Source organism: Chenopodium quinoa, unplaced genomic scaffold, assembly GCF_001683475.1.
Source record: "Chenopodium quinoa cultivar QQ74 unplaced genomic scaffold, ASM168347v1, whole genome shotgun sequence".
NCBI classification, from domain to species: domain Eukaryota; kingdom Viridiplantae; phylum Streptophyta; class Magnoliopsida; order Caryophyllales; family Amaranthaceae; genus Chenopodium; species Chenopodium quinoa.
In genome coordinates, this window is record NW_018744996.1 from 2,493,299 (window position 1) to 2,513,526 (window position 20,228).

Consider the following 20,228-nt stretch of genomic DNA (forward strand, 5'->3'; position numbering starts at 1 on the left):
TTCAAAATGAACAAACATATTATGAGTTCCTTGGCCTGCTTGCCTGCGCACAAGCCCCACCCTCTTCTTGGTCTGTTTCCTGCACACCAACCCCACTCCCTTCTTCTACTTCCCTGCACAAACCTATCCCCCCTGCCCCCTCCTTTTCTGCTTGTAGTTCTGATTTCAGTTCTAATTTTAGATTATGAAATTAGTGTGTGTGTGTGTGTGTGTGTTTGCTTCTGCCCATGTACGTTCTTATTTAAAAATCTGATTTCGGTTATAATTATTGAGAGTGTGTATGTGTGTGTGTGTGTAAGTTTGTTTAATGGGGTGCAAAATTGCAGCTGATCAATTACAATTATGTTATCTATATTATTGTGTTATTCACTTGTTACTGTTTTGTTGAATTGTTCTTCACTTGTTAATGACTTGTTATTTCTATTATGTTTAATGACAAAAATGATGAGGAACAACGAACAACTTGAGAGTCATTCTAGTACCATCACAAATGTGCCAACTACTCCTACAATAGTAGTTTCTCCTAAAGTAGCACCTTTGCTCACTCCTGGAGGAACAAAAGAATGGCTTTCAATATGCCCCAATGAGTTGAAACCAGATATAGGGATGAAGTTTAATAATCTTGAAGGGGGCCTTGAATTTCATAAAAGTTACGTATTTGTTGTTGGATTCAACATAAGAAAGTCTACAACTAAAAGACAAAGAAGAAGCAAAGAATTGAAATCATAGTATATATATCTTATGCAATAAGGAATGATACAAATAGAAAAGAGAGGCTATTCTTGAAAAAGATTTAAATAACAAGGAAGGGAAAAGCAATGAAGAAAAAGCTTCAATCAAAAGGGAGAGACTTGTTACTCATGTTGATTAGTTGTTTTGAAAAAATTTAAAAGTAGTATATATTATATTACATTAATGATGCATATTATTCCCAATAAAACTATACAATCTAGTGACTATATGACTAAAGACTTATTTATAAATTCTTTTTAATAAACATCTAAACATACATTAATCAAACAACAGAATAAGATAAGTAACACTATTAGAGTATTAGTACAACATACATGTAAATATATAAAATCATAAATATTATTTCACTTTTATATCCAATAAAATAATTTAAATGGAAATAAATACTACTCGAACCATTAAAGGCAATTATAATCATAATTAGGCAATATTAACTTGTATTATTAGTAGTACAATTTCTGTTTATGGATTGATGCTCTACATGATATTGTCGCTCTTTGTTATTATATAAAATTTTGTTTGAAGCTAACCAATAATTGTAGTTTGATCATTGTTTGTTTATTGCCTTAAAAGTTTATATGTAGATGAGCTATTTATCAAAAAAAAAAAAAAAAAAAAAAAAAGGATATACAAGAAGATGTCATTAATCACTACTTTCTACGTGTCTTTTACTATGCAACTCTATTTATGAATGTCGAATGTAATAAATTTATCATCTTAATCAAATGTTTCAGCAAAAGATAATATTTTTTCTGTATTTAAAGATATTAATTTTTTAATTACGTAATAACAAAAAATTGATTGATATTTTACATTTTCCTAAAATTAAATATATGATATAGTTGTCAAACACAACATTTATTGATAGTCATATCTAATACTCCATTAGTCTAAGAAACAAAATATTAGAGGCATTTGAAAAAAAATAAATTAAATTAATTTTTTAAAGTAATTTTTTTAATATCAATTATATGAATCAATTTTATTACTTTTACTTCGTATAAATTATTACTCCGCAGAACTAACATTATTTTAATTGTATTTTCAATTATCTTAACTAATCTAAAACTTTCTTGAAATAAAAAGACCTTATTATGTCATAGTTTATTGTTTCTAGACTTATATGAGTATATATGAAATACAATAAATTACTGAGTTAAATAAGATGAAACAAAAAGACGTTAAATACTTCGTATGATAAATTCAAAAGTTAAAGTATTATCCTTATTTTAAGACGGAGAATTTTCTAATTAGCCAATACCGGTATAGGCCCTGTTCTTTTGAGTTTTTGGGCAGAGTAGAGTAAGAAGCAGCAGAGCAGAGTAGATTATTATTATTTTTAAATATTAATTATTATTATTATTATTATTATAAAATATTAATTATTATTATTATTATTATTATAAAATATTAATTATTATTATTATTATTATAAAATATTAATTATTATTATTATAATTATTAAATATTAATTATTATTTTTAAGTATGAAAGAACAGAGCAGATATAAGCAGAGTAAAGCAGAGCAAAACAACTTAAAAGAACAGGATCATAGTATTGGGTACGAGTTACGACTTAACGAGTATACGAGTATGGTACATGAAGAAGAAGGTGAAGATTGGAGGCAGCAGGAAATGGGAAAATGTCGCAAAGGCTGACAAATTAAAGGCAAGTGTTTTTAAACAAAGACGTGTCAGAATACGTTATGTTGCATCTTCAATTCTTCCATCAACAAAAGGACATCCTCTGCTTAGCTTTAGATTACATACATTACTCATCATGATATGAATATCCCTTTTTTTTGGGTCCCGTACATTTATCTTTTCCTTTGACTTAATTAATTATTATACGAAGTATTCAGCATGCTTGTTTATTGCTAAGCTTTTTTTTTTTTTTCAATCATCATCTCCACCTTTATCCCCCGCCTCAACGGCCCTAATACCGCCGGAGTTATGGGTCCTAACCAAAGCTGCTTTTTTTTTTTTTTTTTTTTGATTGATTAAGAAAAAAGTATTGCAATATTACCACTTCTCCAAATTGAAGAGATCAAAATTACTACTACAAAGGGTCAGTTCTGTTTCTAGTTTCCTTCTCTCATAAATAATTCATTTCAGCTCTATTCAATTCAGTTTAGTTAAGTTGTTTTCAGTAAATAGGAATATGTCCCAAGTACCAACTCAATCTAGGTACTAAAATGCATCCATGCTTTCAGCACGGGTTACATATTCCTTGCGATGAAAAATAATCTTTGAATAATAATAAATGTAATAAATAGTTTGGTGCTCTTTAAAAAAAAATAAAAAAAAAATAAAGTGTATATATTGCTCAAGTAATGAATAGGAGGAATAACTTAAAGGCTTTAGCCTGCTGTTAATATAAGTCTTTACTTTGTGTTATAAAAAAAATGAATAGGAGGAATAGGTTTAAAACTGGGTAAAAAATCTATACAATTGTAGAATAGATAGAAAGATGGATAGATATATTAATGATAATAAAAATTTTGCATAAAACAATTAGGGTGTTTATTAGTCTTTGTGTTTTATGTAAGCCAAATTAAATACGATCCGAAATAAAATTCGGTTTTTAAGTGATGAACTAGTGTGTGGCCCAGGTGTTGAACCGGGCTATTACTTCGAAACATAACGTTAATAAAACAGAGGATTAAAGAGAGTAATCCTCCATTGTCTTGGAATTGTTGAGGCTATTCCGCTTAATTCATTTTTTGTAGACTACATAATTATTCTTTATCTTTTTTTTTTGTGTTTAAGTAAAGATAAATTTATTTATGTGTAAATAGAGTACATAAATTACAATTGACTAAGATGGTAAGAAATGTTATTTTACATCCATGAGGTTTAGTGTTTGAAACTTGTGGCATTTTTTTTCAAGTAAATAATGACATGAAATAATTGCTGCATTACTAGTGGTGATGTGACGCAAAATGATGATGTGGCACAATACTAATGCAGAAGTACGTGGCACATAAACAATTTTAAGAACGCTTTTTAATATATAAGTATAGATAGATTCATCAATTCAAGCTAATACAAAATAAAATTCGACTTTCAACCAATGGATTAAATCCAATCAAAATTTCTTACCAAATACAATTTGGACCAATTCAAATTTCAATAATTTGGATCCACCTCAAGACTGATTAAAATAAGATATAAATATTTTTAGGGCCCAATGGCGATAATCTAGATTAATGATCTCAACACATGAATCAAAGAAAAGCAATTGGGCCAAATTGTCAAATAATCTCAACAGATGCCTTAACAACATACTTTATCTATTTTTTTTTTTTTTTTTGAAAATTTAACAACAACAAACTAATATTTGCTTCATTCTCTTAAAATGGACCAACGTTTAAATCTTCCTAAAATAAACACAAATTTGTATTTTTTCTCCCATATTAAACCAAGCAGGTAAGTTGACCTATTATACCAGGTTGCAATCCATGTGTCTCCTCATTGTTTTTGTTTTTTTTTAAAAAAAAATTAATAATTTAAATAAATTATTTATTTCATTTTTAAAATTTTGATAATAGAAAAAAAAACTACCCTTTCCCCACCACTGCCAGCCCCTACTCCCTTGCCGGCACCCAACCCGATTTCCCGGCGCCGGAAACCACCATCCTCTCTCTCTCCCACTCACCGCAACCCAACCTTCCTCTTTCCCCATTCCCGTTGCCCCCTATACCGACCCTCCCCCCTTTCCCGCAACAAGAAACGCCACAAAAGCTTAAAACGACCTCTGACAACGGAGTAGTACTGTTAGCAATAGTGATTGGTGATAGTAGCTATACGATCTCCGACAATTGAGTTTTTCTCGAAGACAGATATGGCGGCAATTGGGGAGGGTTCCGGCGAGTATTTGCGGAGGAAATGGGAGACTGATGCGCTGGACTTTTCGCTTCCGATGAGGGCAGGGGCGGATCTAGGGGGGTTCAAGGGGGTTCATTGAACCCACAGATTTTTTGGAAAAAAAATATAAGTTTTAATTTTTTTTTTTTTTAAAAAAAAAAAAGGTTTACAAGAAATTTTGGTGAGAATAATTATCACACGAGTAAGTTTGGCGCATTGGTAATTCTATGGAGAATAGAGCAGCGCGCTCCTTTAGTACCTTAGGTCTTGGGTTCGACTCCAACTGCCCCCTTTTTTGTACTTTTTTTTTTTAAAAAAAAAACTCCTTACATTCAGATTTCAATAAGTCATATTTCAAAAATCAAACATCAGACATTTTTCCCCAAATTCCCAAACACCAAAACCCTAACTTTAAAAAACTCCTTACATAAAGATCCGCCCCTGCCGCCGCGGCACGCCGGCACCGCACACTGAGACACCGACGGCCGACCGGCGAGGCGGCGACCACCTCACGGAGATACGGACGACTGGACTGTGGACGACTGGACTAGGGACGACTCACGGACGAGTTTAGATTTCGAGTTCTTCTCTTCTACAATTGTGACTTTGTGAGTCCTCTTAATCTCTTATTCCTCTACTCCTATTAAATCTTAATCTTGGTTTGCTTCATTGCTTGTTTTATTTTTTAAATTGGTTTATGGTTTTGATATATTGTTGAATTCTTGAATTGTTGAGAAATTGAATTGTAGAAAGTTAGAAGTTAGAAACTTAAAATTATAAATTTTTACTTGTTCTGTTAATTAAAATTTGATAATTAGAAGAAGTTTATATTGTCAAATTTGTGTTTATTGGGGACTTGTGATTTTTTTTTTTGAAAGGGAAGTGCTCAGCGAGCACAATTAGAATTAATCAGCTGAAATCAACAGCAGCCAAGGCAGCAAGGCCTTGTTTATTGGGGACTTGTGATTTTAATTGATAATTAATTGTGTATTTTGTGTATTATTGTAGATTGTAGAGCTTTTGTTACCATGAGTTTAGAGTCTTTTTGGAAACGTGCCGGGAAGTCACAAAAGTCCTCTACTTGTTCTTCACCTAGTTCAAGGAATCCTCCAATAGAAGAAGATGTTGTAACTCCTATTGATGATGTGGATATTGAGTCTCCTAATGATGATGCGGATGTCGTGTCTCCTAATAATGATGCGGTTGCAGTGGCTGCTTCAATTCCAATCCCTGAAAACACAACTCAAAGTAATCCAAATGCTAGTGTTGAGTCTGATGATACTCGCATTTATGATGTTCATCTTCTTCCACATGATCCTGGAAAAAGAATTCCAATTTTGGAATATCCTGCTACTGACAGGGATGCTGTGAGAAGAGGTTATATTACAATGAAACGTTGTGATCCACGCACTCATAATTTCCCTCGAAGAAAAATAGGAGGTATGCGTCGATTTAATGTTGCTTGGTTTGATAAATATGATTGGCTTGAATATAGTGTGGAGAAAGCTGCGGCTTTTTGTTTTGTGTGCTACTTGTTCAAAGATAAAGTTGATTCTATGGCTGCTAATGATTGCTTTATTAAAGGGGGGTTTGGAGGATGGAATAAGATTGGTAGATTTAATATTCATGTGGGAGGTCTTGGTAGTTTGCATAATCAAGCTTATGAAAAATACAATTTTTTCATTAACCCAAAAACATCAGTTGCCGAATCTTTTTCCACTTACACCACAGAAGCTAAACTTCAATACAAATCTCGATTGACTTATTCATTAAAATGTATTAAGTTTCTTCTAAGTCAAGGCTTAGCTTGTCGTGGGCATGATGAAAGTGAAGACTCTTGGAATAGGGGTAATTTTCTTGCACTCTTAACATGGCTTTCAGAGAATAATAGTGATGTTGCAAAGGTTGTTCTAAGTAATGCCCCGGGAAATAATCAAATGACTTCTCCTTTAATTCGAAAGGACCTCATTAATTGTTGTGCCAAAGAAACCACTAGACTTCTTGATTAGGGGATTTTTATCCACCTATCGCAGTCTGACAAGTGGACCAACCAGGTTCCGCCACGTGTCCTTCACGTGGGCCAATAGGAGCCTGCCACGTGTCAATCACAGATATGTCCTCTACGGACCAATTGAGACACGCCACGTGTCCACCCATGCCAAATGGGAAAACCGGCCACCTAGGCCCAACTTCCGAGGGAAGCCCAATCAGCCCAAGGTTAACCTAAACCTAGATTGGCACGTTTCCCGAGGCTATAAATACCTCTCTTAATCATCATTAAGGGGGGAGAGAAATCAGATTACTCACATTAAACACTCTCACCTAGAGAGACCCAATCACTTTAATTTCCGCACTTATTACTCCTCATACAAGAACTAACTTGACCGTTGGAGGCGGAGCTCCTACCACAAGGAGTCTTCGTTGTTTTGCAGGTACAGGCGTCCGGTTCCAGTCTCGGTGTTGTAACTCTCCCGCAGGACATCAGAAAACCCCGAAACATTTTGGCGCCGTCTGTGGGGAGAGTACTTCTGAGATGGCATCCACGTTTGTACCGACTTTTGAAGAGAGGCGTCCCCTAGACGACCCTCAAGTCCAGTCGGACCATGATACTGACAATGAATTTGAAGTTGAAACTCACACAGCTTCAGACGGGACCCTAAGGGCCCGACGTACCCGTCCTACCGAAAGGAGGGAACGGGAACATCTTCAAGCAGGAAGCGAGCCAGCAGGCGCACCGCCTGTTCGGCAGCAGCCGACTGATGGAACTGCTCCCGTCACAAGGAACGAACTCATGACCTTCATGAGGGAATTCAAGGGAGAAATTCAAGAGTTGCTTCATAAGAAGCCTGTTCCGGCCAAAGAACAGTCGGCTAAGAAACCTTCCACCTCAGGGAAGAGGAAGCCGGTTCAAGGGCGAGAGGGAACTCCTCATCCTAAATCCAGGAAGTGGGAGCCGCCTGCCCTTGACCTCACAAAATACCGTTTTCCTACTCCGGGAAAAAGGAAACCTGTTCGTCACATTCAGGCGGACGGGTCGAAGAAAACATACGCAGACGCTCGTCTGCTGTTAGAACAGAAGAAAAGTGACCGACTGTCAGAGTCGGCCTCTACTTCAAATTTTCAAGAAAGTCTGCAAAATACCTCGATGAGGCATACCCGATCGTATCATGAGAGTCAGTCAGGCGGCACCTCCCGTCAGTCAGGCTTTCATAGCGACCAGGCGGTACCAAACCTACCGTTTGTACCACAGCAACAGTATTTTATGCAGCCACCTCCGTTTGGTGGACATGCAGCTAAAAATGTCCAACCTTTGGATTGGCAGCTCCGGTTGCTTAGACTTGGTGAACAGCCGTCGGCCTTCTCCAAGGAAATCACTGAAGCCGCTCAGCCGGCCAAAGTGAAAAATGTGTTAGTAGGCGCCTATGATGGCACTACTAACCCAGAAGAACATCTGATGGCATTCTCCAACCTAATGTACCTTCAAGGGTTGGACGATCCCACTTGGTGCAAGTGTTTTCCAGCGACTCTCAAAGGAATTGCACAGCAATGGTTCGGCAACCTGCCGACTGGTTGTGTAAACAACTTCAGGACGCTTGCTTACTTGTTCACCTCCAACTTCGCCATGAACATTCCTGCGAAGAAGACGACCCTGGATTTGGGAACAATTCAGCAGGGTGAGAAGGAGGGGCTTCGATCCTACATCAGGCGGTTTAACCTGATGAGAATACAGATTCAAGGGTTACCGGATGAGGTAGCTTATACTGACTTTTTCAGGGGTCTCAAAGACGGGTCGACCTTCAAATTTGATCTGGTTCGAAAGAGGGTGGCGACTCTTCAGGAGGCCTTGATTGAAGCAGAAGCCTATATACAGGCAACTGATCTTTGTAGTACAGTGAAGCAGTCGGACGGAAAAAGGTTCGACAAAAAAGAGGGACGGCAGATACAGTCGTCAAACAATGAAAAGAAGAGAAAAGAGGTCTGGGCGGCTGATTCCTCTAAACAGCCGGCCCAGAAGAAGAAAAAAGAATTCAAACCATACTCCCCAAAGTATGCGTTTAGCAAGGATAGCCAAACTATCCTAAAAGAAATCAAGGGACGGATCTCTATTGAGAAGCCGGTCCCCATGAAGGGTTCTGCAAGCAACCGGAACCAAGATAAATTCTGTGTTTATCATGAAGATGTTGGTCATCACACCAACGAATGCATCAGTCTCATGCGGTACCTAGACCGCCTGGCTGAGCAAGGAGATCTGGACTCTTATGTCAAGAAATCCACGGGGAGCACTTCCTCGAAAAAACAGTCGGCCAAAAAGAATCAACAGGCCGACAGCTCTGATACAGATGATGCAGTCGTCTACACTATTGCAGGCGGCTTCGCAGGAGGAGGTCCCACTATTAGGGGCAATAAAGACAATATCAGGCGGCTAGATGTAAATTCTGTTCACCCAGAACGGCCCTCCAAAATTTCATTTCCTGAGATTGTCATTACTGAAGAAGATCTAGGAGGGGTCAGGGGGCCGCATGACGACCCTATCGTCATTGAATGTAAAGTGGCCAATCAGAGAGTTGGCCGAATCCTCATAGATACCGGAAGCTCCTCAGATCTTATCAGCAGCAAATGTCTGTCAAAATTGAAGTACAAAACTGATTGTATACATCCGGCCTCCCACCCGTTAGTAGGGTTTGGAGGAGGAGTCGTCCACCCTGTAGGACGAGTAGATCTACCCATCCTCCTGGGTGAAAAAGGGGAAGGACGACACATGGTTGTCCGGTTCCTGGTGGTAGAAGAACTCTCGGCCTACAACATGATTCTGGGACGACCCACCCTAAATAATTCCAAGGCCGTAATAATCCCATCTCTTATGTTGCTCAAGTTTGAGAGGGACAATGGAACAGTCGGCTCCCTAAGGGGAGATCAGAGGATGGCACGAGAATGCTATCTCTCGGATGTCAAGCCCACTGTTATGGCCGCTGGGTCCGGTGGAGGAAAGATTGACAATGTCAAGGATAATGCGCCTGTTCAAGAAGCAGGCGGCAAGAAAAGGAAGGCATCCCAGATGGGGGCCGCAAGAAATGATAAAAAATAGCAGTCAATGGCAGAGGAACGGTCGGATGAATTCCGCCCTCAGCCGGCTGGTGAGCATACGGACCTAATCTTAGATGTCTCTCGTCCTGACAGAACAGTCAAAGTTGGGACGACTGCTCTAGGGGTCCTAGGTGATGACTTTCACAATCTGTTGAAAGAATACAAGGACATCTTTGCATTCGAAGTCCATGAAATGCCAGGCATTAGTCCTGAGCTGGCGGTACATAAACTGGCTGTGGATCCAAAAAAGAAGCCGGTAAGGCAGAAGAAGCGGAACCATGGCGAAGAGAGAAGTCAGGCGGCAGTCGCCGAAGTTAAAAAATTACTTGCTGTAGGATTCATTCGGCAATGTTATTTCCCAGACTGGGTTGCAAATGTTGTGCTTGTTAAAAAGCCGAATGGTACCTGGCGAATGTGTGTAGACTACACAGACTTGAATAAGGCGTGCCCAAAAGACAGTTACCCTCTGCCTAAAATTGACAGCCTGGTCGACTCAACAGCCGGCCATGCTTTGATGAGTTTTATGGACGCCTACTCTGGTTTCCATCAAATACCTTTATGGAAGAAGGATCAGGAGAAGACGGCCTTCGTCACTGATCAAGGGTTATACTGTTACACGGTCATGCCGTTTGGTCTTAAGAATGCCCCGGCCACCTTCCAACGAATGATAAACACTGTGTTCTTTGATCAGATTGGGAGAAATGTCGAGGCATATATTGATGATATGATTGTCAAGTCTAAACTTCAAACAGATCATCTGTCGGACCTCCGAGAAACTTTCGCCACACTCAGGCGGCACCATGTCATGCTCAATCCCAAGAAATGTGTCTTTGGAGTTGAGTCTGGGAAATTTCTCGGATTTCTCATTAATCAGAGAGGAATAGAGGCGAACCCTGAGAAGGTGCAGGCGGTCATAGACATGCAGTCGCCCCGTACCGTCCGAGAGGTTCAGAAGTTAACAGGTTGTCTGGCGGCCTTGGGAAGATTTCTAAGTCGATCAGGCGACAAATGCCTATACTTTTTCCAGGCAATTAAGAAGAAGGCAAGGTTTGAATGGGGGCCGGATGCTGAAACGGCCTTCCAAAAATTAAAAGTTCATTTGCATTCCTTGCCGAGGCTAGTCAGCCCTTTGCCCAAAGAAGTACTTTACATGTACCTGGCCGTCTCTGATCATGCGTTAAGCGCTGTTCTCCTTGCTGAAAGAGACGGCTGTCAGCTCCCGGTCTACTTTGTCAGCCATGTGCTGAAAAATGCCGAGTTGAGGTATCCCTTAGTGGAGAAGTTTGGCCTTGCACTCTTCATGGCTGTTAAAAAATTAAAGCCTTACTTTTTGGCGCATGCAGTCGTCGTGTATACAGATCAACCAATCAAGCGGCCACTGACCACAATGGAGTCGTCGGGCCGAATGATCAAATGGGCCATAGAAATACAGAGCCTCGAAGTTACCTTCAAGCCTAGGAAAGCAGTGAAGGGGCAAGCCTTTGCTGACTTTATTGTTGAGATGACTCGTCCCCCTGATTCTCAAGCCTCAGACCAAGTCTGGAAGGTATATGTGGACGGAAGCTCTACTTCAAATGGTTGTGGAGCAGGCGTCATATGTCAGTCGCCAGAGGGCGACAGGTACGAGTATGCTTTACGCTTCAGTTTTCAGGCTTCAAACAATGAGGCAGAATATGAAGCTTTACTAGCCGGAATCCGCATGTGCAAGGCGGCAGGGGCAAGAAACATAGACGCCTGTTCCGATTCACAATTAATAGTGAGTCAGTACAATGGAGAATACGAAGCGACCCATCCGGCCATGATCAAGTATTTACAGGCGGTCCGTCAAGCAGTCGGCTCCCTTGAGGATTTCCATCTGGTCCAAGTGCCGAGATCAGAGAATAACCAAGCGGATGCACTTTCAAAATTAGCATCATCCGCCTCCTGTGATACTCCTCGAACCGTTTTTTGGGAAGTAGTGGAGAAGAGAAGCATTGAGGGAGACCCTATTGGAATCTTAGACAGAAGCTCAACCTGGATGGATCCAATCAGGGCATATCTGACAAACGGTACCCTGCCGGATGATCATCAACAGGCGGCAGTGCTGAAAAGACGAGCCACCAATTTTGAAATGATAAAGGGAGAACTTCACAAAAGGGGGTACCTACAACCCTTCTTAAAGTGCGTTACTCCAGAAAAGGGGCGAGAGATACTAGACGATCTCCACTCTGGTTACTGTGCTTCACATATAGGTGGAAGGACGCTTGCTCAACGGGCAAGGCGCCAGGGCTACTTCTGGCCCACCTTAGAAGCTGATGCTATGGAGATGGTGAAAAAGTGTGATAAGTGTCAAAGGTTTGGCAAATTAATTCACCGTCCGGCTACTGACCTCACCACCATTCATAGCCCCCTACCGTTTGCTAAGTGGGGCATGGATATTCTGGGTCCATATACGCCTGCTACAGGCGGAAGAAGATACATACTTGTTGCCGTCGACTACTTCACTAAATGGGTAGAGGCGGAGGCTGTTAAGGGAATCAAGACGAAGGATGTAATTTCATTCATTTGGAGAAATGTCATCACTCGGTTCGGGGTCCCCATGTCTATGGTTTTTGATAATGGTCCCCAATTTGAGACGCCTGTTCTCAAAAGCTGGTTGGGTGACCAAGGAATTGCACACTACTTTGCATCCGTCGGTCGTCCACAAGCAAACGGCCAGGTAGAAGCCTTTAATAAAATCATCTCAGACGGTCTGAAGAAAAAGATTGAACGAGCAGGCGGCCTATGGGCGGATGAACTACCACATGTTCTCTGGGCCATTAGGACGACTGAAAAAGGGGCGACTGGAGAAACTCCATTCCTCCTAACTTATGGTGCGGAAGCTGTTCTTCCAATAGAACACTACGAGCCGACTCTTCGAGTAATGCTATATGACGAAGAGGCAAACTGGGAAGCCATGCGCCTGGCATTAGACTCACTCCCTGAAAAGAGAGGCAATGCTGTCTTACGCCATGAGATTTACCGCCTGAGAATGTCTCGATCGTACAACCGAAGAGTGCACAGGCGTCCACTCAAGGTGGGGGACTTTGTACTTAGAAAAATGGAATCAGTTGGTAGGGCTAATGAGTCTGGCAAATTAACTCCAAACTGGGAAGGACCCTACCGAATCTATGAAGAGGTCAGGGACGGTACCTACCGTCTGGAAACACCAGACGGCCAACCGTTGCCTCGAACCTGGAATGTAGATAATCTTAAGAAATATTTCTTTTGAAAAAATGTAAAGTCAAGGACTACTATTCAATTTTGTATTAAGAGGGGCATGCCAACTGACCAACAGTCGGCTACTCTCCATGTTTATTTTCATTTTTATTTTAAGAGGGGCATGCCGCCTGTATCTTTACAGTCGGCTACTCTCCATTGAGTATTTTACTCTTTCTTCAGAAGGGCATGCCAACTGACCAACAGTCGGCTACTCTCCATTGAGTGTTTTACTGTCTTCAGAGGGGCATGCCGCCTGTACCTTTACAGTCGGCTACTCTCCATTGAGTATTTTACTTTCTTCAGAGGGGCATGCCGCCTGTACCTTTACAGTCGGCTACTCTCCATTGAGTATTTTACTCTTTCTTCAAAGGGGCATGCCGCCTGTACCTTTATGGTCGGCTACCCTCACATAATACAGTTCACCAAGAACTATCAAAAAACATGATCAGACCAGGCGTCAAGCCAACTGATCGAAATATAAAAATTCAATTCGACCTGTCCCAACATTATAGCAGGCGTCCGACGGCATCCATCCGGATGAAATTCGTCGCAGAGAGCAGCTCCCTTTTGGGTGGAACATTGTTCTATAAACTAATTACACGGCACCTATACGACTGTCCCCAAGGGCAACCACGTAGCCGTTTTTGAGACAAGGATAACTCTATCACTAACCAAACCAGTGGTAGCAGTTGACATCTGAGTCGGATGACCGCCTGTATTACTTGGGATAAATGCAGGGGGTACCTCTTGAGTTAATAGCCAACAGACATTGGCGAATCAAAAGGTTCAGCCGGCCTCAGCCGCCTGGTACCTTTACTACTCAACCAAGAGTGACGGCGACTGAGTAACACCAACGTTAACTCATAGTCACTCCCTAAAAGGTATGGAGCCTAAAAGGTTTTAGTGGACCGCCTGTTTTTTGGCAAACAGGGGCACTCAAACCACTACTCCTGCTGGGTTAACACTACTTGGGTTAATAGCCAACAAATATTGGCGAATCACGGGGATCAGCCGGCCTACGCCGCCTGATACCTCTACTACTCAAGCTAGACAGTGACAGAGACTGAGTAACTCCCATGTTAACTCAGTCACTCTCAAACTTAGGAGTCCGCCTGTTTTTTGGTAATCAGAGGTACTCGTCTACTACTTACTAGGTTGTCTAAACTTAAGACTGCCGTCTGTAACCAAACAGGCGAACCTACATCTCTTAACAAAATAAACTAAGTACCAAACTTAGTATATTGAACAGTTGGCTTAGACGGCCTAGAGTCTCTAGCCGGAAAACATAACAAGGAACCACGTTCCTATTTGATTGAATAAATGGCCGACTGATTGCCCAGCTTGGAAACAGACAACCAGTCGTCCAGGGGCAAAGGCGGACCATCCGTACCTGTCTACAATCGGCCATGCAAAACAGTCGGTATAGTGTACAATGCAATATCAAATATTCAACACTTAGACAAGTTTTATTCAAAAAAGTGATTTCATTGATTTCATTAATAAAGGAAGAAATATTCAGAACCCCGGCCCCCTGGCCGGGTAAATACAAGCAAACGGCACGCAGGCCGTGGAAAAATACAAAAAGCTTAATGGGGCAAGTCTTCAGCATTAGCAGCGTCCGCCTGGTCAGCCTTCCTCTTGCTAGACTCGGCCTTAGCTGCATCCTTTTTCGATGCCTTGTCCCCAAGTGGCACAAGCGCCACTATCGGCTGCTCATCCCCATCCAAGGCCTCCTCCAATGCCTCGTCCTCAGCAGCCGCCAGGATCTCTTGATTATATGTTTCAGAGCACTGGCGGTATGTTTTTTCCCACGAGGCAAAGTCGGCACTGGGGAAGAGGCGGCTCCAGGTCATGCGCTGGATCTGGGAAGAGTCCTCCATCATCTCTCGGACGAGCTCTCTTTTCTCTTGCTCGGCCTTCTCCGAGAGCTCTTCAGTTAGACTCTTCTCCTGGGTCACCAGGCGTTCCTTTACGTTAGCCAAAGATTTCTCCATGGCTTCGTATGACAGCATCTTCTGGCGGAGAGGTTTAAGCTCGGCCTTGAGATTGGAGACGGTCGCCTCCAGCTCGCTGTTCCTCTTCTGGGCCGCCTCTAACTCAGCCCGGATAGCGGCGGCAGCCTGCGCCTGATAATAAAGAATATCAATTGTCAGAACTTCATTTTGGGCAATTTGAAACATTGCCTTATCACAGTTAGAGGCGGCCATAGCTTTTGCAGCCTTTACCTCTTTGTTTTTCCGATCAAGCGGCTTGCGAAGGCCGTTCACTCGGAGCAGGGCCTAAGTAAAAAGGGAACAGGCGTCAGTTTACAAACAAGATAACAGGCGTCCTGGAATTCAAATACTCAAAAAATGCCAAGATTACCTCAGCAAGGACCCCTGCAATCCCATCAAGGTCAAGGGTGCCGACACCCCTGACCGCCTCCCTTTCAGATGGAGGAACTGCTTTGATCATGGACTTGGCTACCTCTACCAAGTCAGGCTCCAGAGGGCCGGCTGCATCAAGAGTAAAAAAGCAAGTTAGACCTAGTCAAGAAGGAAGCAAGTGAAAGTTTTTACAAGTAATTGTCCATACTTCTAGGCGGCCCCGCCGGAGTTTTAGAAGAAAAGGCCGGCTGCTTCTCAGCCGCCACAGTTTTCCTGGAAGACCCAGGAGAGCTTGCAACAGTCGTCCTCCGGGCCTTGGGGTCCGGCTGTTGCGAGGAGGAAGCTCTTGGAGTGCCCGACTGAAAAAAAAAAAAAAAAAAAAAAAAAAAAAAAAAAAAAAAAAAAAGGGTTAGTATATGCATAAGACAACAACTCCTAAAAGAGGAAGAGTTTCGAAGCCCACCAAGGGTGCCCCCTTGTTGGGGGAGTCGGTACTCGCCTGTTGCATGAGAGAGGCCCGCAACATGGCCGCCGCAGTCTTGGAAGCTGTTATTTTGCTCATGGCGTCAGCTGCAAAAATTAAACAGCAAAGTTAGTAAAAATCTCAAGTAAACAAGGCGTGAAAAAACAGAGTATTTGTCAGGCCGGCTACCTCTAGAGCACCGACTGCTAAGGCCACAGGCGGCCAAGAAGTACTCGTCATAGAGCCACTTGAAGCTCGGGACGCAGTTTAGGGGTACTTGCTCTCGTACCCCTGAAGTAGAGTTCACCCTAGTCTCTACTTTGAAGAGTCCTTTGTCTAGGATCTCTTTTTTAGCCTTTGGGGGAACAGGCGGCAAGCTGTGACCGCCTGCAAGAAGAGGCGGATTCCTGTTCCACTTGTTGAAGCGTTTGTTCAGCTCCTTGTCTGAACTCTCAATGATGAGGAAGGTGTTCCGCCAATCCTTCCATTTGTTCGCCTTACCTCTCGTCATGAGGTAGCCCCTATGGCTTGTTATTTGATACCAGCCGGTACCGCCTGACTTAGGGGTCCGGCTGAGATAGTTCATGTGGGCGAAAGCCTCAAAGCTTGGCTCCACCCCGTACATTTCGCACCCGGCCACATAGCCGAGTACGTTTACCCAAGAGTTGGGGGCTAACTGCCATAACCCCAAATCATACCCATCTAAAATCCGCTGAACAGCTGGATGTAATGGGAAGCGCAATCCAGCTTTGATGGCCGCCGCATAGCAGCCAAAGCAGCCGTCATCGTAGCTGGTACCAGCCGGCCAGACGATAGTGTCTTCTGGATCCGGCACGAACAGTAAGAATCCGGGGCCCATTCTGTGGTTAGCTATAAAGCTCTCCACTTTGTCTTGCATGCCCGTGATCCGGCCCCGAGGTACCGTGCAGTAGTAGGGGGTGTTTTCCTCTCGGTAAGAGGCGGACGGTTCCGCCCAATTGGCCCCCTTCTCCACTGCATGAGAAAGCCTCGCCTCTTGTAGGCGGCTGTTTCTTTCTTCTGAGCCTGGAGAAGCGTGGCCAGAAGAGCTGGACTCGGACTCGTCCTCTGACGAGTCCGAAGAGGACGACTCCTTCCCTCTCCCAGAGGGGCCCGCCTGCTCTCCCTTAGAAGGAGGAGGAGAAAAGTTAGGCGTATCAACGGTTAAATGGGTAGGGACCGCCTTGGCCCCTCCCTCAGAACGGTCGGCTTGGCAGCCGCCTTGTTTCACTTCTACATCTGGCGCCTGGTCAGATGTTTCGCTGATGGGTACCCTTTGGGAGGAGCCGTCCGAGTTTGAGATCCTAGCAGTCTTTTTTGTTCTGGCCATCACGTTCTGCATAGACACAGATACAGTCGGACTTTGTATAAAGGGCAAAGATGGGTCCAGAAAAGGGCAGGCGGCACTCCTAGTCCTAGATTCAGCCGTCCCCGGTGACCGGCTGATCACTAACTTAGGTCGTGTCGTGTGCTTCCATGGTGCCATTTCAAAAAATAATAACAAGAAAATTAAGAGTAAGAGAACCGACGGTTACCTGAACGAATGACGATTGATGAAATTCTGAAATCCTTTGCAAACGGCTTGTCAGAGCAGGCGGTAGGCAGAAAAAGTCCAAAGTGTCAGAGCAAGTTCAGGGGTCCGAATGTTCTCTCGCAAAGTTCTCAAATGTGAAAATGACCAAAGTCAGCACTTCCTTATATAGGCAAAGTGAGAAAGCGAAGGGTCGCTTCCAAATTAAAAATTTGGGCGGGAAAATCTCTCGGCCATCTGCAAGGTGACACCTGTAGCAGGCCGTCGCCTGTCACCATGCGACACCTGTCACAGGTGACATGTGACCAGTCACGTGCCACCTGTGAGGGGCAAATGATTAGGGGATTTTTATCCACCTATCGCAGTCTGACAAGTGGACCAACCAGGTTCCGCCACGTGTCCTTCACGTGGGCCAATAGGAGCCTGCCACGTGTCAATCACAGATATGTCCTCTACGGACCAATTGAGACACGCCACGTGTCCACCCATGCCAAATGGGAAAACCGGCCACCTAGGCCCAACTTCCGAGGGAAGCCCAATCAGCCCAAGGTTAACCTAAACCTAGATTGGCACGTTTCCCGAGGCTATAAATACCTCTCTTAATCATCATTAAGGGGGGAGAGAAATCAGATTACTCACATTAAACACTCTCACCTAGAGAGACCCAATCACTTTAATTTCCGCACTTATTACTCCTCATACAAGAACTAACTTGACCGTTGGAGGCGGAGCTCCTACCACAAGGAGTCTTCGTTGTTTTGCAGGTACAGGCGTCCGGTTCCAGTCTCGGTGTTGTAACTCTCCCGCAGGACATCAGAAAACCCCGAAACACTTCTCATTGATGATATTGGGGATGACTACTTTGGAATACTAGCAGATGAATCTAGTGATGTATCTCAAAAGGAACAATTGGCCCTTTGTTTGCGTTATGTGAATAATAAAGGGAAGATAACTGAGAGGTTTCTTGGAATTGTACATGTTAAGGATACCACTGCTTTGTCACTAAAAAGTGCAATTGAGTCTTTGCTTATGGAGTATTCATTGAGTTTGTCTAGAGTTCGTGGACAAGGTTACGATGGTGCTAGTAATATGAGGGGTGAGATAAACGGTTTGAAGACTTTGATCATGAATGAAACAAAACAAGCTTATTATATTCATTGTTTTGCTCACCAACTTCAATTAACCCTTGTTGCTGTTGCTAAGGATAATGATGATTGTATTTGGTTGTTTGACCAACTTGCTATTTTATTGAATATTATTGGTGTTTCTTGTAAGAGAAGGGAAATGATAAGAGAAATACAATCTCAACATGTTCTAGAAGCATTAGATCTAGGGGAAATTGAAAGTGGGCAAGGTTTAAACCAAGAACTTGGTTTAGGTAGGCCTGGTGATACTAGGTGGGGGTCACACTACAAAACTGTTTCAAATGTTACCTCATTATATGCTACTATTGTCAAAGTTCTCGAGAAGGTTGGATCAAATAAGCTTTATAAGGATGATCGTGTAAAGGCTATCACTGTTATGTCTACATTTGAATCCTTTGAGTTTGTTTTCATGATACATTTGATGTCTGAAATATTTGGGCAAACTGATAAATTGTGTCAAGCTTTGCAAAGAGGAGACCAAGATATTGTTAATGCCATGTCATTTGTTACGTTGACTAAGGAACAATTGCAACAAATGAGGGACCATGGGTGGGAAGAATTTTTGCATCTTGTGCTTTCTTTTTGTGCTAAACATAATGTGGAAGCTCCTAATATGGATGATATGTATGTTCCTCGTGGAAGATCAAAACGCTTCTTTGCCAAAGTGACAAATCTTCATCGTTTTCGGGTAGAAATGTATTTAAGTGTCATTGATTTACAACTCCAAGAGCTCAATAATAGATTTGATGAGAAAAATATGGAATTGCTTATTTGTATGTCATGCTTAAATCCGGTAAATTCATTTGCGGCATTTGATAAGCAAAAGTTGATGAGACTTGCCGAGTTATATCCCGAAGAGTTTCCAACTAATGACATGACAATGACTGCTCTTCGTCATGAACTTGGTTTCTATATTAATGACATGCGTACAGATGCAAGGTTTGGAGACTTGAAGGGTATTAATGAGCTTTCTATGATGCTTGTTGAAACAAATAAGCATACTTCTTACAAATTAGTTTACTTGTTGATAAGACTAGCATTGATCCTTCCGGTGGCGACTGCAAGCGTGGAACGAGTGTTTTCATCAATGACTTATGTAAAAAATAAGTTGCGGAATAGTATGGGTGATCAACTATTGAATGATAGTTTAGTTACTTATCTTGAGAGAGCCTTATTTGCAAGAGTTAGTGATGATGATGTATTAGCACGCTTTCAAAGTATGAAAACTCGAAGAATGCTTTTGTAGTTTTTTTTTTTTAGTGTGTAATCCATCCATTTGTAATAAAAATTTGAATTTATGTATTGAATTTTTAATCAATATATGATCATCGTTTTTTTTTAAGATTTCGAACGAACCCACGGTTCGGAATTCCTGGATACGCCACTGGATGAGGGTGGTTGGAGGTGGCGGAAAGGGGAGAGATTGGGAGGGAAGAAGAAGGAGGAGGAGAAAAAGGAGATATGGGAGAAGTTGAAGTGGTTTCATGGTGGGGGAAAAGAGGAGTTGGTGGGGTCTGAGTTTTTTTTTTTTTTTTTAATTATTTATATTTTATTTTGTTGATTTAAAAAAGGTAATTAAAGCAAAATAAAAAAGTGACTGGTTGTTCAGGTCACAAGTCATTTTGGTTTAATATGGGAGGAAAAAAAAATACAAACTTGTGTTTATTTTGGAAATATTTAAAGGTTGGTTCGTTGTTGTTAAATTTTTCTTTTTTTTATACGCAATATTTTGACTTTTACATTATTTATATGTTACTTTGA

The 20,228-nt window shown here is 42.0% G+C and overlaps 1 protein-coding gene across 1 annotated transcript; it reads left to right on the forward strand.

The window, feature by feature from the left end:
* The first annotated feature begins 441 nt into the window (after nt 1-441).
* Nucleotides 442-19,713, forward strand: LOC110707177 (zinc finger MYM-type protein 1-like). Its single transcript, XM_021885183.1, has 3 exons — nt 442-649; nt 5,628-6,533; nt 18,200-19,713. Exons 1-3 carry the CDS (start codon nt 442-444, stop codon nt 19,711-19,713), a joined length of 2,628 nt encoding a protein of 875 aa, XP_021740875.1.
* The last annotated feature ends 515 nt before the right edge of the window (nt 19,714-20,228 follow it).

Bases quoted from the DNA above. Each gene is read 5' to 3' on its own strand.
- LOC110707177 (XM_021885183.1), top strand. From the start codon at position 442: ATGATGAGGAACAACGAACAACTTGAGAGTCATTCTAGTACCATCACA. The intron at 650-5,627 runs GTTACGTATTTG...GTATTATTGTAG, and splicing joins GGGCCTTGAATTTCATAAAA to ATTGTAGAGCTTTTGTTACC. The intron at 6,534-18,199 runs GTAATGCCCCGG...GAATACTAGCAG, and splicing joins TGTTGCAAAGGTTGTTCTAA to ATGAATCTAGTGATGTATCT.